The sequence below is a fragment of the Rhipicephalus microplus genome, chromosome 8 (assembly GCF_043290135.1).
Source record: "Rhipicephalus microplus isolate Deutch F79 chromosome 8, USDA_Rmic, whole genome shotgun sequence".
Lineage (NCBI taxonomy): Eukaryota > Metazoa > Arthropoda > Arachnida > Ixodida > Ixodidae > Rhipicephalus > Rhipicephalus microplus.
Window position 1 is genome coordinate 46,417,944 of NC_134707.1, and position 18,793 is coordinate 46,436,736.

The 18,793-nt window shown below is 46.3% G+C and overlaps 1 protein-coding gene across 1 annotated transcript; it reads left to right on the forward strand.

Moving 5' to 3' along the window:
* Nucleotides 1-9,100: 9,100 nt before the first annotated feature.
* On the forward strand, nucleotides 9,101-18,431 carry LOC119165804 (uncharacterized). The gene is made up of 3 exons (XM_037417847.2): nucleotides 9,101-9,254; nucleotides 11,751-12,031; nucleotides 17,978-18,431. Exons 1-3 carry the CDS (start codon nucleotides 9,203-9,205, stop codon nucleotides 18,350-18,352), a joined length of 708 nt encoding a protein of 235 aa, XP_037273744.2. The 5' UTR covers nucleotides 9,101-9,202; the 3' UTR covers nucleotides 18,353-18,431.
* The last annotated feature ends 362 nt before the right edge of the window (nucleotides 18,432-18,793 follow it).

The window sequence follows — 18,793 nt, forward strand, 5'->3', positions numbered from 1 at the left end:
GTTGAGCGGGAACGTTGTTAGAAGGAGGTAAAGTGTAGGCTTGCAATTCCTCACGAGTTATGGCTCGAATGATGGATCGGAGCTCCATACTGTTTGCCAGGGGGTTCTCAGAGAAGTCGGGTCGCAGGCGGATTGACTGCAAGGTATCAAGCCGCTGGCATACCGAGACGACGTCGGAAACCGTCGAAGGGTTGTGTGCGACGAGGGCGTTGAAAGCGGTATGTCCGATACCCTTCAGAAGGTGCCGGACGCGATCACCTTCTGGCATGGTGTCGTCGATACGGCGGCAAAGTGCAAGCACATCCTCAATATAGGAAGTGTAGGACTCACCGCAATGTTGAACGCGTTCTGCCAGTTTCTTGCGAGCAACTTCTGAACGGACGGTCAGTGTGTCGAAAATGCGTCGGAGCTGGTCTTTGAAGGAAGACCAATCGCGGAAGTCGCTCTCATGATTCAGGAACCACGTCTTGGCAACCTGAGAGACGTAAAACTGGACGCGTGCTAATTTCGATGCCTCGTTCCAGTTGTTGTAGACACCTACGCGTTCATAGTTGTCGAGCCAGTCTTCGACATCTTCGCCAGGCAAACCGGAGAAGATTGGAGGCTCCAGAGGGGGGTTGTTGACCGGGCTAGGGTTAGCGGCTGGTGGTTGCGCCGGCGGGTGGTTCGGTTGGGCTTGCTCTTGGGCAATGGTGCTCTGCTGGCGCAAGCGACGTTCTAAACCGAGCTCCAGGAGCTGTCTTTGGATGGAGAGAGGTCGAAGAGGTCGGGAAGCACCTTCCACCACTTGAAATACAACGGTGCAGCTGACGCTTTATTCAAGCAACAGCAAGATGGCGCCGATGATGAAGAGGAACGGGGCGAAGACTGATGAAGGTTATTGATAGATGAGGAAGATGACGTACAATGAATTCTCACAATATATATATATATATATATATATATATATATATATATATATATATATATACAGCTGTTGAGAAATGCTTTGTATTCAGCCACTGCTGCCTGGCCGTTTCCCGCTTCAGATGTAGCCATGAATAAACACCGGTGAGAGGAGCGATCCTGCACTCAGCGAGGTGTTTCGAGGTTTCGAGGCAGCAGGTGAAAAGCACATGTGTGGAAGGATACGTCCATGCTCTCATGACGGACTCCTTCAATTATTTTGCCGTCGTGAGTAGACTACACCCGGGGTTCTAGCCTTTGAATTGGAGAGAATGCAGAGGCAGCGAAGCCAGCTGGCCACTTCCCTCAAAACGAAATATAGATAATGCAATGCACGTATGTATACATAATTTTAGTAAAAAAAAAACTTGCGTGTGTACATGTGCGTGTATATTCAGGACATCCAAATTATCACGCAGCACGAGTTAGAAAATGAGGAGTGGTGTTACGTGAAGGAAACGTAGTGCATATCATTCCCAGTTAACTGATGTAGCTGCTAAATTTTTCGTTAGTGACTAATAACTTATTATTCTAATTACATTTTTAATTCGAAAACTACTCGCCTAGTTATCAAAATGTCAACGAGGCACCTGTCCCTGCTACTTTCAAAAAATATTGTCACAGTTCGCAAAGTACGCGGGCTCTATTGTAATGAACAGAAAGACGCTGCCCTCTCAGAGACACCAAAGGTGAACTCGGCTAAAATAACTGCTTTTTTTTCGTGACACGCCTCTCGTGCAGATCAATCGTCATCTTCACCGACGCCAGCATATAGCTAGGCACGCATAGGGACACGGCATTACTCTCCCTCCAGAGAGAGCATCGTCTCGATCCTCACCAAGTAGCAGTCGATGTGCAATTAGATGGTCAATATCCACATCAGTCCGAAAGATAAGGCTTCATGCGCAACACGTGCACAGTGTCAGGGAAACGCTGACGGCGGCGGGAGCAAAATGAACCACCACCAACCACCTCGTTAGCGACGTCGCTGAGACGGCGCAGTACTTTATATGGTCCAAAGTGTCGGTGCAAAAGTTCCTCCGACGGACCTCGCCGTCGCATAGGGGACCTAAACCATACTCTTTCCCGATTTTTAGACTATTGCCTTGTGTACTCCTGAAGACGTAAGCTCCAGCGCGCCGAACTTCCAGAAGAATCTTTCACGTTGGTCAGCCAACAAAAGGAGTAGTGATCGCTTACCACTTAGAAAGAACGGCCATATAAATATGGGCGAAAGTTTGCGACTGCACGAACGACCGCCAGAGATTCCTTCTCCGTGGTTCAGTAATTGGACGCCGCGCGTGACAAGGTTCCGCTAGCGTAGGAAACCAATCGCTCCGCACCGTCTAGACTCTGGACCAAAACATCACGTAGGCCCACATTGCTGCCGTCTGTGTATATGGCTATTGGTTCATCGTTATCAAAGTGAGCAAGCATCACCGGAATTTGTAGACGCTGACGTAACTCGTTGGATGCCGCCTCTTGCTCCTCAACCCATATAAACGCAGCAGCTTCTCTAGTTGAGTGGGTGAGTGGAGAGATGACGCTCTAAATCACCGGTAGTAGGCGCAGAGACCAAGGAAACGCCTGACTATCTTCGTGTTCATGAGCTTTGCAAATATCGTGACCACAGCAGTTTTTTTCCAGGTCAGCTCTAACATCTTCGTTGCTGCTCACATGTCTCAGGAACTAAAGCTTTTCAATTTCAAAGTGGCATTTCTTGTGGTTTAATTGTGAGTCCTGCCGACCTAAAGGCTTGAAGAGCTGACAGCAGCTGCTTTAGGTGCTCTTAGAACGTGGCGGAAAAAACAATTATGTCATCGAGGTGCACAGGACACATTTCCCATTTGAGACCGAATAGAACATTATCATTAACTCTTTTAAACGTGGCTGGGGCCAAGCATAAACTGAAAGGGAGGACTTGGAATTCGTGAAGCCCATCAGGCGTCACAAAAGCGGTCTTTTCGCGGTCACGCCCATCAACCTCTATTTGCCGCAATCCACTTTAAGATACCTAAATGAAAAGTAACGCGCATGCCGTAGTCTACGATAGTCGATGTAGAAACGCAGGCTACCATTTTTCTTTTTGGCAAGCACCATTGGTGACGCCCAAGGACTCTTTTATGGTTGTATAACATCATCCTCTGGCATCTTCTCAAGCTGCTCATGTATTGCCTCATGTTCTTTCTAAGCAACACGGTATGCGTTCGGTATAGTGGGTCTAGCTGTTTTTTGCATGATGATGTGGTGTTTGGTCAGCGTCGTCTGACGAGCGCATGACGTTGAGGAGAAGCAGTGCCTAAGCTGGTCCAGCAGCTTCATATGACGGCATCTTTCAGTCGGCGTCAAACATGGTCCGATTTAGACAGTTGGTGCATCGGGTGGTGTAGAAGCCATTGCCTCCACTTGCATAGCAAGGCAGTCATAACTGTTGTCGAGCTCCTCGATGGATGTCACCGCACTGCCTTTACCGATGTGTCGGCGTTCATTCGCGAAATTTGTCAGTATACCACCTCTGCATGCCCATCGACTAAGGTTACGACACCACGAGCGATGGTGACACTTTAACGAATGAGAAACGCAGTTGCATGCTCAGCTAGTGCTTCTTCGTTACACTGCGCGCTGCAGCTGACCGAAAAAAGGCTGCATGATTGCGGTGGTATACACACGTCCTCGTCAACTACACTTAACACCCTGCATCGTTCGTGCGTCATGAGTGCCGTCTTTGTCAGCGGAAATGTTATCACGCCTTTTGTATGTTGGCAACAGTGTCGTATACTCACTTAAAAAGTTCCTTCCTAATATTACCGATTTGCAGCACTCTGGAGGAATCGCGAATGTGGCAACAAAAGCCATGTTCTCGATGCATGGTAAGTCTTGCAGTGCATTCGTCCGTAGAGGTCATCGGCTGGCGTCAACCATTCCAAACGTAAGGGCCCGTCCATTCCGTTATGGCTTTCTTGTGTTTGTTGGCCAGTGGCCAGCGCCAGTGCCAACCAAGGCCGCTACTTCTCGCTTGTCAATTGTCAACGTGAGGTCGGCTATCAGAATGTTCTCCACATAATTTTATTTCGTCGGTGTCATTCACTTTCGCCAAATATGGGAGATTTTCGGCAATTTGAGGACCTGCAACTTTCCTCCCGGAGGTTGCTACTTTTGTTTTCCCCGTTGTGGGCTCGGAGACGGACCTCTGGCGGCGTGAGCACAATTTCGGTGGCTTGGGGAAAAAAACGGGCTGGTGATTGTAAGCGCGTTCGCGGGCTAGAGGAGCTTTGTTTCCAGCCGGCCGGGTCGTCGTCAAAGGAGGCACGGCTTTCGCCAAAGTGGCGGCTAGGAGTATCAGGCTGGCTGATACGGTATCTAGCTGGCCGATACGGGCAATACCGATGAATATGTCCCAGCTCCCCACATAGTAGCACAAAGGACGCTGATCTGCGATGCGCCATATATCGCTCTTCCGCAGTGAGGGTCGCCTGGCAGAATCCCGTTGGGCGCAGGCTGCGTCAGGGAGCGATTTGGGTTAATGTGGCACCAGCGCGGACAACGGACGACGAACTGCGTCCGCATAGATCTATGAGTTCAGCTGGTATCATAGATCAGCAGACAACGGGCGATGAACAGCGTCGGCGTAGCTGTATGCTGCTGACTAGTAGGTCACTTCTGAACCAGGCTCGGGGGAAGCGAACGCCTGTCAGAGTTCGTGGCATACGGTTTCAGCGAAGGAGGCAACTGTGACCTCCGGCTTCGGCTGTGGTTGCGACGGTGGTGTATGCCTTGCGTTCTTATTGGCAATATCCTCACGCGCAATTTGCCGAATCAGTGGGCGTAGGCAGCTCTCATCGGATGACGTGGTCATAGCGCTGGCACCTACACGTGCACTGGCCATGAGGCGATTGTATGCTGGTACTGCTGCTGGAAGGCCCGCTCGAATACTGTGGCCTCCCTAATAAACTCGTCCACTGTTGTTCGGAGGATTGCGCACAAGGCCAGCGGACAGATGTTCTTTGACGCCACGTATGAGATGGCTTAGCTCTATAGCTTTGAGCATGTTGGATCTGTGCGGTGAAACAAACGTGCCATGTATTTAGCAAACATCACGACTTCCTCATTTGGCTGTTGAATGCGTGATTAGAGAAGGTATTGCGCGTTTTTACGTTGGTCTGGGCTCCCGCAGATATCAATTAACCAGCCGACGGCGAAAGTCATTCCACGTTGTCAAAGTTCTTTCGCGGTTAATGAACCACGCCATAGCGTTGTATTCAAGCGCAAAGTATACACTGAATAGCTTCTCGTCGTCAGAGATACAGTCGTTAGACTTTGATATTCGATCAAACTGCTCTAGCCAATCTTTCGCATATTCGTCTTCGTGATCACGAGAAAGCTAAAAAATCCGAAGGTTCTGGACTGTTACCTGTGAAGGCTTCCTTGGTGAGGCCATTACTTGAACAGGGGTGTCCGTTGATAGAGGTGGTCCTTGTAAGGAGCCGAATGCAGAGTCCAGACCTTGATGGCAATGGTTTGAGCGGTGTACTGGAGTCTCCACGCCTGGTTGCCTAGTGGGGCAGGAACGAGAGCTGCTCACAGGACTGGCGATCATGAGGCGCCGGTACCCAGCACTTCCACCAGTTTCGAAGTTCAAAAAGTACGGGGGCTTTATTGTAATGAAAAGAATAATGCTGTTCTCTCAGAGACACCAAAGCTGAACTCGGCCAAAGATGATGATGATGATGATGATGACGCCTTTAATATGGCTCATGCCCACTCAGATGATCAGCCAAGAACTGATTACCTGAGGTAGGCATTTTTCAATTTTGAATAATTATGAAGAAATAATGTACATAAAACGAAAAGAGTATTATAAGTGTTCTTCTCTCGTTCAGACCAGACAGGATAACCATAGCCTTGACTAACACTGAATGTGCTTTAAAATATTTCATTCTAATATTAATCATAGTAAAACATTACTAGTTCTTTTGAATGTTAAGCGATTGATGCACTAATGAAACACAGTTAGGCAATTTAAGTCTTATTTCTTTTGTTTCGTAAAGGTAAGCACAAACGGCATCAAAAACATTCTTGTGGCTGAAGCCCAAAAGTCAAAGCACTGAAGGTAAGTATATTGTCACTTGACAAATTGAGCCATCTCGTGTGGATCAGTCGTCGTTTTCACCGACGCCAGCGTATAGATGGACACAAATAAGGACGCGGCAGTAATAATTGTGTGCTAATTTCTCTCTGTGAAAAAACAAAATCCTCAAAATATGAAAAATAACACTTGACTGCACTCACACCCCCAAAAGAAAGCAGTTCCTTCAAATAATCTTACTAGAAGCAAACGCTTTGCTTCTTTTTTGTTAAAGACAGCGGACGTCGTGCATATTGGCAAGGGTATAGGTCGGGTGCCAGCAACATGTGTCGAAGTTTTGCAGAGATTCTTCCCGCTTGTTTCTACGTCCCCATCACCATTAATATCTCACGGTCGACTGTTCTCAATTATAATGCGGCCCGATCACCTTTTCTAATTACAGTGATTGCAGCCGGACTGAGTAAGATCAAGGCGGTGTATTCAGACGAAAAGTGGCAGATAGCGCGATCCGTGTTTTTTAAGGAGCGAAGCTTCTTATGGCGTGGCTTGTGCGTCTCCCGTTCTCATAGTGCGTAACCTGTGGCACATACCTGCATACCAGTGGTACATACGCGCCCTCGGGCACATATCCGCATGTCCACATGTTACGAAAAACGTAGCACGGCGTCGTTATCAAGCTCTCGGTGTTAACGAAGCGCTGACAGCAGAAATGTGGTAGATACTCTCGTTTAATTCTTGGTTTATCCGCTGGATGGCGGTATTTGTAGATGATGAATATATGATAAAAAGAAGCGAGATGACGGTGTTCACCAGATGGATGGACGGACAAGCAGGCAAGCAGACGGACAGAGAGACACACAGACGGACGAACGACCACACGAAGGCACGCACAGACGGACGCACAAGTGGACGCACGTACGGATGCACAAATGGGTGCACGTACGGATGGACGGACGCACAGCTAGAAGCATGGACAGATTGACGGATGCTTCACCCCAGTCATTATCCTTCATTCCGTGGATATGCTGTGTTTTTTTATGACTACATTTCCTTCATTGCTACTGGCTGTCTCAAAGTGAGCTTGTTTCAGGGTGCTTCTTTTTAAAGCGGACAGCGGTTTAGCCACGTGTTATTTTTGGTATTTCGCGGGCTTTCTTTACTATCGGGAGAAAATGAACACGCATTTAGCAAGTTGCTGAAAGTAGCTCAGACAAATGTCGCTTCAACATGCGCACATCTGCCTTAATAACATTTGGTGATTCGGTGAGTACCTTTTAAATACGAATATGATTATGGCTAATTCTTTATTTGTCAATGACGAACAAATTAGTAACGGCTGCTTATGTAAAGTACAGTAAAATACAGTATGCATTAGCTTTGCTTCATGTAACGCTATTCTTGCTGTTTAAATTACGCTGCGTGATAAGTGGGATGCCCTGTACATGTTTGCTACGCATCGAATGTGCGTCTTGCCTCCATGTTATTCAATGACTTGTGTTCATGTAACTAAATTATGTTTTGGTAATCCCGCAGACCTATGTATAGTAATCATGTCATGAAGAAATGTTGAACTGTTATTGACGCTAACTGTCTGCGGTAAAATAAATTTTTCTGACGCATCAAGTGGAATGTGTCTACTACTTGAAATTTGACGTGCTAGAAGGGTAGCTCATTTCGTTTGGACAAAGTTTACATCTCGGTCATGAAGAGCTGATCGCAAAGCGCATTCGCGAGTGCTTCAGTGCTCGCTCCCATGAAATTTGGCGAGTGTTACTTCATATAATTCAGGAGGTATAGTGTTGTTCATGGTTATACATTACTATCGTAGCTTGTGCGTCAGAGAGCGTCCCCTGATTTCACCCTACAATGCACACGCAGGCAACGCCTGGGTCCTACGAACACTGTGGTAAACTGGACACTTTCCTTCTGCGTGGTAGTGCTTTTGAAGCATCGCAGGAGAAACTATTCAGCTGCTACCACGCGCATGAACTACCAACTGAGAACGCCGAGGCACCCCATATGGCCATGCTCATACAACTCCCTGTGGGCTCCTCGACAAGTCCGTACTTGCCTTCCGGCAGCTGCTCATGACGTAACAGCGCCAGTTTGCGCGGCCGCTTGATAGGCCGTTCGAGCTCTGTCGAAGTCATCACTTCCCTAGTGAATTGTGTGATATCATATCCTTCAAAACAGATCAAGGCTGGACTTTGGGAGAGGGGGGGGGCTTCAGTGAGAGGGCGGTGTGGGGTGATGTAGCCCCTCAAAATTTTTGCCCCCCCCGCCCACCTTTCAAGAGTAAGAATTGTCAAAATACAATGCATGTGTTCCCAGACACTCTGGCCCCGTGAAGAAACTCACTTGTCAAGGGCAACCTCTCGCCTCCTGGTAAAGAAATCCTGGCGCTGCCCCTGGTTGGGCTGGTTAATGTATGCTATGATTGGCAACGCTCAAGACGCGGAGAAAGCGTACGATGACACGAATACGAACGTTTGTTTTTCTTTATTGCAGCAAGGCAATAGGAACCCGAGCTCAAGTTCGGGCGTGCCTCTCGCGCAGTCGAGCAGCGCATTACTGGGAATAGACGCCGTGCGTGAAGGCGGTTTCGTCGGCGGCATTGGCTGCGGTAATGGCAAGGACAGGCGCGCATGCACTCCTCATATGGTGAATAGCAACGCTAGTCAGCAATATTCACATTAAAGCGCACAACAAATGCAGTTATTATTACAAAAAACATTTGTTTCACTTCTCTCTGTATACTTGTCTGGAATCAACAACCAGTTGCCACCACTCATCTTTGAACGAAACGACGTCATCTTTGACGCAATAGTTGGGCTCCGTATGGGTGTTTCTAATTTTGCACTTTCTACAACGCTTCATTCGCGCCCTCCCCCGTTTTTCTCTTTTTTCCAGCTCGTTATCACCACCACTTGGTGTCGCGTGTGGCCAGCTTGCACACCAAGACTCCGGGGAAAACCGTGAGAGAAAGATATCAAGGACGGCGTCTGAAACGGGAGATGCTCCCTCCCCCCCCCCCCCTTTTTTTTTTAATGACGATTCGTGCGAACCGCGAAAGCGAAGCAGCACCCAACCCTGACAGCAGCGGAAGAAGGCCAGATCACGGGCGGGTCGCAGTGTCGTGGTTGCCGAGCGGAGGACAAAACCACTGACGGCATGCGTTCACTGTTTACTAGTCTGCTGGTACCACTGCTTGCGGCATCACTGGGTGAGGGCTTGGCTACGTACAATTTCATTCTTTACCAGTAGTTTGATGCGCGTCTACCGTTGCTGGCAAACATATGAGCTTTGCGCTGTGCGCAGTTGCTGGTGAATGACCTTTCGGGAGGATACGGCTGCCTAACTAAGCGATAGAACTGGGTATATTAAGGCAGTTGTGGCTCTTTTTGACTTGCCTCTCCTACGGTAGGAGCGTGGATATGGATTGCGTGTAAGTTGGATGCTTTGTATGTTACAATAAATACAAAATTTCTTGGCCCCACAGGCCAATGTGAAAGGCGCAAAAATGTACTGAAGAGACAGCGCCTCTGCTGTCAAAGCGTGTTGTGCTATCGTGACCGTCATTGTGGCAGAAGCATATGACTGCTTACTGGTCGTCGATGCTATTTTTCTGAGAAGTTCAGTATATGACTACCTATTATTGCGTCATTTGGTGCAACAGTTCAACGATTTTCCGACACCCAAGAGTTGTAGAGGGATGGGGTCACAATGAACATTACATCGGTGTGCGCAACGCGTCACTTCAATGAATGTTTTTTAAAATATCATCGAAGTTTTGGGACGTTGAACCCCATCAATTATTACTATTAATATGATGACGTTACGCGCTATGCCTGTACTAGGTATTTCACTTGTTTTACAATAATTGTTTTGTTCGCATGCGTCTTTCTTGCGCTCATGAAAATAGTTTTCAATGATGACTTTGCACACGTACTTTATTGTGTTTGTCATGATAGATTGTGAAGAAATCTGATGTCCCGATGATGTATAAGCATAAAAGTTTCTCAGCCTATGTACATGGTAAATGGACTTTATGAAAAATGTCAGTGAGAGATGAGGTTGTGAGATGTCGTTGTTAGTAACACATGACAGTTGCATAAAAAATTTTGCCCACGATAAGATTTTCGTACATCCACATATTTCATTATACTTCATCTAGATACCACAAGAGCAAACGCTTGTATTATTGGAGACATCTATTGCAGACGTAGCACAAAAAGCATTTAGGGACACTCTATAGCCTGAGTAAGGTTAACAATGCGTGATCATATACTTAAAACCAGTAAACAAAGTAGTCATGCCTTTTTGCACCGAAATGCATTAGTACTGAAGCAAAATACAGCGTTCATACAACCGTGTAGGTATGCGGCACGTAGGTAACACGCCTGTCAGGAAATAGAGTGTAATCAATGAAGCTTTTGCACTTGAGCGGAGCTTCGTGTGTTTTTTTAATTTTTTAATTACGATGTAATGCTTATCTTGGTGTTATCATAGACTACAAGTTTGTGTAAACATTGGCGAGGCATTTGCAATAACCTAAAGGCCTTTCTATGTATACTTGTGTATGGCGTTAGTTTTTTTTTTTTTTGGGGGGGGGGGATGAACCAATGCAGTGAACCACCTCTGGGTGTATCGAGGACTGAATAAAAAAATGACATAAATATAACTAGGAACTTTTTTCGCTAGGGAGAGGCACCGCAAATTGTTGTCATTCGAGGTGTGACAAAGCACGAGTTTCTTGGCGAAAGTGTGGCCTTAGAGATTTGCATGGCATCGAGAGCAAAGCCGTGTGTTTGTTAGCATGGTGTGCATTTCCCGCTAGAAATTTGATACTTAGCATGGTTTGTATTTCCCGATATGAATTACTTATGAGAAATTAATATATCTATCTGTTAAAGTTTCACGACATTGTTGCAAAGCATGCACAAATCTCGTGTTCTTAGCGCTGTCATACGCCGAAAGCATGAACTTGCAGCGTGAAGCACGTTGGGTCTTGGGATGCGGTGTGGCCCATAATTGTTTCAAAAAGATTTTATTCTTTTTCCGCAATACTGACACCATAAAATTTATTTATCTTCTTCTTCCTCGTGTTGTAGATAAAGCGAGTGACGCTAAGCCCATTAAAAGCTGAGCCGGTTAGACGTGAACTATTTATGATGCGTCGACGATGTGACAGCGAAAAATTCTTATCGGTTTCTTATCGATTCTTTATCGGTTTCGCTACAGCGAAACCGATAAAGAATACGAAGGGGTGCTATTCTGCCATACTCAACAAGACTTGCATTACACACGGCACTGCAAACATGGTCCTTATTACTAATTAAGATCTGACAAGTGTGTCCAATGCGTTGATTATTCTATATTTTTGGTGTTATACCTTAGCACAAATGCTATACGTCGCGTAAATTCGAGAAAATATTCAATAATGCGCGACGTGCACGCAGCTAGAAATAAAAAAATTCGAAAGAGTAGAGAAGGTTCCAACATTGCAGGCATTACCAGCAGAAGATGGGAGTGAAATGACGGTGCGTGTTACACATAAACAATGAATCCCAGTCACAGAGAAACATAAGTAAGCCTGTCATTGTAATAAAGAGGAGATGGAATAAAATGTAATATTGCCAGCAGAATTGAACCGATCGTTAGTAATGATTGTGTTGCACGATCGTCTGAGCGTACTGAGAAAATGTACTCCACACTGCAGCCCAGACCCAGTCTCTAGAAGAGTCACCAACAACGCAGCGCCCTGATATGTGCAACCAGAGGGAGCTGCAGGAAGCACATACATTGCTGCGTGATGCCGTGGCCAGAATGGCCACTGTCCTACCCGAGAGCATTCCTGTGGCCGGCTTGTCAGCTCCCAGCTACACTTTGTACAACGGCACACTTGCCCCACTGCTCCTCACTGACGTGAACATGACTGCACAGCATGCCGTATGTCGCAGTGACGTGCGGCACTTTCCATTTGTCATTGGTGTCGGCATGGTAAGACGTTTCAAGTCATTTCGGCTATCATCAATAGTGTGCAACTCATTGGCGTGCGCGTGGTTCCCCACTGGGGCCACCAAGTTACACTGCAGCGCCCCGTGTAAGTTAAGGATTGAGTACGAAAGGAAACAAGCTCCTGAACGGGTGCGGAAGTCATAAAGTGGTTACGTGTTCTCTAAAACGACCGTTTTTTACTCCACAGCTTCCGGGGAAACGACGTGACGTAAGGATTTCTTGGATTGCATCAGCAGCAAGGTTGGCGTTGGGGGACTTGAAAAGGGGTCGGCACTCGAGCCAAATGTAGCCAAAGTAGCCATGTCACGTACTCTTTAACGCACTATTTATGCACACTCTTGAACTATTGATAAATAATTAAAAGCATTTTCGATAAGTGACAACAGTAGTTGAAAAGCAGCAAGAAAATAGCCATGTCGCCAACTGGAAATTTTCCTCGCAAGCGGGTCAAAATCATAGCCACTTTGGCGCAATGTAGCCATCAATGGCAACCCTGATTAGCAGTTTTCGGTGGTTATTGATATCGAAAACAATTATACTTCTTTCAATAATCACGGGCGCGAATTACTATAGCGTGAAAGTACATATGAAGCAGACTTGGCACCTCTGACATGACGGGGAGTGTGCGGCTGTGCCCCTCCTCTCTGTACTCCTGCGTGTGCACATCCTCCTTATACTATCACAAATATGGTCCCAGCGGGCGGAAGTATAGCGCTCATGTGCTGTACTCCCGCCTACTGCAAGGTTTACAAATCGGCAATAGTAACACTTGTTGCAGGCAGTCATTTACTTAATGATGTTGCCTATCATTGATAATAGCTGGCAACAATTGTTGCCCAACGGGTCAGTAAAACTGTTTTCACACAACTTTCCGTACAATTGTGTGGCCTAGTATTGCTATCGTTTAACTTACAACACTGGTTAAACAGCTAGTAGCCCTGTAACAGGCATTCGTGTATGCAACCAAGTAGTCTACCATTGCTGACGTGAAATGCATGATTCATCACACAGCCGATTAGCAACAGCAGATACATACATACATTTAATGTACCCGGTGTTACTATGGGGCAAGGTGTGGGAGTGGGCTAGTTGTTATTAAAGCGATAGCGTTAGAGAGCTCGTGTCGCAGAAATTCCGCCATCGGCGTCAGCCCCGTTGGTTGGGAGTCAAAAATCATCCGTGAGCGAAAAATCTTCTTACAGAGATCGCCGTGACAGGCCGCTACTTGTCCTCGCGTGCGTGCGTGATTACACTGAAAAAGTCACGCATTCGAAGAAAAACAAAAAAGAGCTCAAGGTCACAAGGCGCGGGAGATGTAGTTTCTCCTGCTTAGCTTTCAGCGTTTTCGTCCGGACGAGAGAATGCAATTGCAGCATGGGAGAAACCTTTGTAACTCCACTCGCACTGGATGGATTCTTAAACTTTTGGCGGCGTTGAATTTGTGATGTAATAAACTCTTCTAGTGAATTCATTCCACGAATATTTAAAACGTGTTTCAGGGCCTCTTTAACGCATTTTGTTCGACAGGTGTCACTACAAAAACGAGCCCACTTGGCGATTTGTAGGCACATTTCGGAGGCCTCAAACTACGTCGAAAAAAGTCGGGATAGTGCCGCCGTCGCCGATAAAAACACACAGGAGTTTTCAAACAGCTCTAAAAATGAACAGCTATGTTCATCTAGCGGAAAACATATCATGCCTTTGCAGAGGCATTGATCAAGCAAAGAGGAAACGCTAGATGTGCTGCCATCTGTGAGGCATTGTCAGACTCTTTATAGCCTCCGAGATGGCAAGCGCATGGCGTGTATCTTAGAGGCCATGCGACACTTGCTTTAGATCAAAAACCTGTATGTACCATTCGACCGCCCGCGCTGATACAATCTACTGTGTGCGTGTGTGTGTGTAACAAAACATATTAATAAGTACGCATTTAGTGGTTGAAGGGCGTACTAGAGGTCAAATTTCGCTATCGCGTTTTAAAGGCGAAGCCTAAGGGTCCCCCAGTTTTTTCATATTTTTACAGCTGGCGTGCAAAAAAAAAAGTAGACAGCGGACGAAGGGGACTTGGCCTTAGCGTTTGTCCCCGTTGTCTCCTTCGTCCACAGTAAACTATTTTTTTGCGTGTCAGCCGGAAAAATAAAAGTTACTATGGGGCACTGCACACTGCGAGGCACGGCACACTATAGGGCACTGCACTGCACACTGCGCACTACGATGCCGCCACTTATATTTCGCTAACGAATAAGTTCCCGACGTATAATATGCAAGTCATGCAGCGATTTACAGAGACCACACACTGGTATGATTAGCCGGTGATGTACATTATTATAGCTGCTTCTGCAACTGGTACAAAATACTAACTTTTGCATATGTGGTTTCCTATGTTTTTTTTTTTCTTCAGTAGAACAAGGAACGAAAGTCAAAATATAGTTCACCAAACGTGTTTGAAATAACTTGCTTCATGTTTTAATACTTGCCAGTTCACAGTCAGGTACCTATATCATGCGTTCCGACCACCGGAAGAATCATTTACTTAACAACACATATGAATTCATCCAGAGAATGTAGAAGCAAGAAATGTTCGCCAACTACACATAGAACAAAAGGTAGAGTGCTTCACTGTATTACACCCGGGTACAACCTGATGCCTCGACGCCCAGATGGGCTTTCATTAGACTGTTTTCTCCTTCATACCAGCGAAGGATGCATTCAACATCGCAAGCTGCATCTTATTCTGAGTGGGGCGAACTGATTAAGAATAGCACGGCAAGGCTTAGTTTTTCGCCAAGAAACAAAGTTTGGAAAGTTGGACAACAGGAAAGAGGCGTGCTACTGCAAATGAGGCAGTGAGAGGCTACCACGTGGTCTTTTTCAAAGCTTTGTACTTGCAAGGGACGCGAAAGAAAGCTTACATGCTACCTGAAGTGGTTGCTTGGGCACGTTGGTACGACATATCGGAGGCGAACTGCGCGACAGACGAAAGACCAGGCAAAGACCAACGCTCTTGTATGTGTCATTATTTGCTTGGTTTTTCGTCTTTCATACCGCTTCCCTCCGAAGTAACTTTCTAGTGCCTCTCTTTCCTGTCTTGTAATATCCTTAAGTTGACGCTTAAAGCAGACCTTGCAATGAAGTACCAACTGGCCGGCATAGAGAACCTTTACATAGTGGGCTATGTTTCGGTTTGCCAAACGAGGTCTGCCTTAGGCACAGTATATAAATGGGGGACAAGCAATATCTCCACACTCAGTGAGGGCATGGCAATGCACCGTGTTGCCACACTGAATGTGGGAGTTATACGCAGTTGTTTGTATGCATAAGAACCAACTCTCTTCCTCACCTTTTCAGTGATCCACTTTCTCGGATCCCCCGGTGAAGGGTAGCCAACCGGACTGCTGTTTTGTCAGCCCCCGTGTCTCCTCTATTTGCCATTCCTTCCTTTTTTCCTTCTTTGTTTCGATGAAAAACCATGCTATATAGACCTAGCCTTCAGAGACAGCAGCACGAGTGTAGATGTCGATTGTGTTTAAACTCGCTTCCTTTAGTTGACACGCGGAATGAATATGGTGGCTGGTGGAGTTACAGCGAGATATGGGACGGCGAAAGCGTCGAGAATAAATTGGGGCTTCCCGTAGGTACAGCCAGATTGAACGCAGTCGCGACATTACATTGCTGACAATCCCAGACTATGCGCGTGACAACGTTTCTTGGCAATGATAGGAAAGCTGCAGGGGCGGTGGTACTGCAGATGTACTCCTCCGCTAATTATTGCGATTAGTTTTCTGTTTCGAATGACTAGAGTGTTCGAATATTAACAATCAATAAAGTTTACTTGGTTTGTTTGTACAAGCACATTTAAGTGAAATTCACCGCAAGATTCTTCAGTGAGAATTCGAAAAAACTGGAAAAGAGGAAGACGCCATTTTGACTGTCAGGTTCATGTTAAACGAGCGACGTTTTTACACGTGCATGTGACACTACATAAAGTTGAACTAATGTGAATATCTATTTATTGTGGGCCGGGTCTCTTTAACAAGAACATGCCGTAAGAAATAATGTGTGTGTACTTTTTGTTGGTTGCATGATCCTGCAGTAGTTGTCTTTCAAATCTTCAGCGCGGTGCAAAAGTGCCGCCTCAAATGCGTCATGTGCTGTTCTGCGCGTATGTATTGCATCGCATGTGTGTTCCATTTATGTATGTTATGTATAACTTCGAGTTGCTGGTCACAATAGTACCGAGAAATTATCTCGAGACCTGTACGGTACTTCTTTTTTGCAAATAATTGTTTGTACTTCCACCCTGTAACGGCCCACTTCTGGGCTAACAGTATAAATAAATGAAATGAAATGAAATAATGTAATGTTGTTTTATATGATCTTCACAGCAAAAACACGGATGCAATTGTGGGACTATATTCTTCAGCGGTTGCACATGCCCAGTCTGGATTAATAGCTTTTTCTTCATTTTCAAGCAAAGTTGTCGGCGACAATGGTCTCCGAAAACCTTGAGGGTGACTTTCCCGGCGAATGCGCTGTCCAGTGTGACCTCAGGGACGGTGACCTGCAAAAGTCAGGTCAGCAGCTCGTTGAGGTGTACTTGAGATGTCCTTTCAGTATCCCATTGTACTTTGGGAGCCCTGATACAGCAAGGAGAGTGAACGTATAAGGACGTTACAGACTTCGGACGTAACCTGTGTGTAGCTACATGTAAGAAGGCTTCCCAATGGCCATCGCTTTCTCGGGAATATGATGGACATGCTGCTACAACTCCCCCTTCCTCCATTCCTTACTTTTGGATGTGTCGTATGTACCATAGCCAGTCTTACGTGACCCATACCTCGTTTCCGTATTCGTTATCTGTTGAAGTAGGCTATAGGCAGTCGCATGGCTGTCGTAAGAGTACTCAGCAGCGCATCTGCTTAAACCACCCGTATATGTGTGCCGCATCCCGATTCATCAACGGGTATATTCTACATAAATTCTCCTAGTTGCCCCATGACCAATCCATGGTTTATAACTAATGAAGAAGGGAACTGTCAACCTGACACTTGGCAACGACAAAAGCCCTGTCGGCTCCTAGAAATCATCATCATCATCATAAAGGTGCATGTGTCACACAAATTGGGTAAATTCTACTTCATTACTGCTTAATCAAAAAAGCAAGAAAGTGCCAGGTGGCCCAACACTAGGCAATGGGGAAGCCAATCGCAACTGCAAAGAGACCGAGAGGCGGTGAAAGGCTTAGGCCATCGACAAAGTCCCAGTAGATCTTATGAGGCGTGCGAAAGCTTGGTATAAGGGTGAGTTTTCGTCTTTGGAGTTTGGGCACCTGTGGCATGACTGTGACTGCGTGCAGTTTAACTCGAACCTCTGTGCGCTGAGAATAAACGTACCAACAACCGAGCACCTCCTAGGTAAAGCCTCCAATGACCTAAAAGCAACCTCGAAACAGCCTTTATCACCTAGGTAAAACCTACAAAGTACCTAAATGCAACCTAGCATCGTCCAGTGTCGCTGTTCCCAAGATTGCATGGCTCATTCCGTAGTTCAAGCTCCGCCATTATTTTCTAGTGCACTTCTCAGTATGCGGCGTGCAATGCGTTGAGGCAATTTCGTAGCGTTGTTTAGTCATCACGTCCTTAGGCTACTGAACAATAAGTTTCGAATTACGCGTATGTCGAAGATTCTTTGTTGGGGCCCCGCCAACGAGGGTGTTGTTTTTCCCCATTTCAATTCTTTTATGTTTACACCGTAACTGCAACACTGCAATTAAAAATAACAAATGAAGTTCCCTGATTTCCTTGACTTAACTCTCATTTGGATTCTTTTGCGTGTAAATAATAAAGAAAGAAGCCCCTGAAATGATTCTCTTTTGTTGTTCCAATTTGCCTAAATACAGCTATCTTTGATTTTTTTTCTCATTTATAGAATGGCACTATGAGAGGCGTTTATCACTACCACAGCCCCGGCAACAACGTGACCACACCCGAGGGACGCGGCCGAGTGACCGTGACATTTTCCGGGGTCTCATTCAACGGCAAGCTCAGCCAACATCTGGTTGGCGGTAACGGCAGTGCCAGCAGCACTTCCTCCTCGCAGACGCCAGCGTGGAGCGTCGGCGTAGCCCTGGAATCATATCCTTCGTTCTCAGGGATAGCCACGAGTCCGCAGAACTCTCAAGTTAGCGGCGTACCCTACTTCGACATGATGCAGGCCGCTGACCGTAGCTTCGTGCCTGTGTTTGCCAAGCTACCCGAAACCCACGTGCTCCCCGCCCTGAAGGAGGCACTCGGAGCCCAATAACCGAGAACGCCGCCGGTGCCTCCAGTTGACTTCTGTGTTACGTGTCGTCTGAATAAACACTTCATGTATTACAGTTTGATGCCAGCGTGCAATACTGTTTCTTTAAAAAATATAATGCAGAGCAGTTTAGTTTGCTCCCATAAGTTCCTAAATCAACAAAAGAGTTCACAAAATCTTTTAGTTTTGAATGATCATTTTCCTGGTGAAATGCTTGATACCACTTACTAGATGGCGCTGCGAATGATATGCAGGTCACATTATTAGATAACGAACTTCTCTCACGAGTGTTTCAGTGTAAGCTGCTTTTGCATAGACAGGACATGGGGCTTAAAAAGGCCCTGAAACAGTTTTAGAACATGATCAAAAAATACTGCCGATAGCTAGTAGAGGCTCCCGACAACACGTGAGCCAAATATTATAGTGCAGCACGCGACCTGGTAT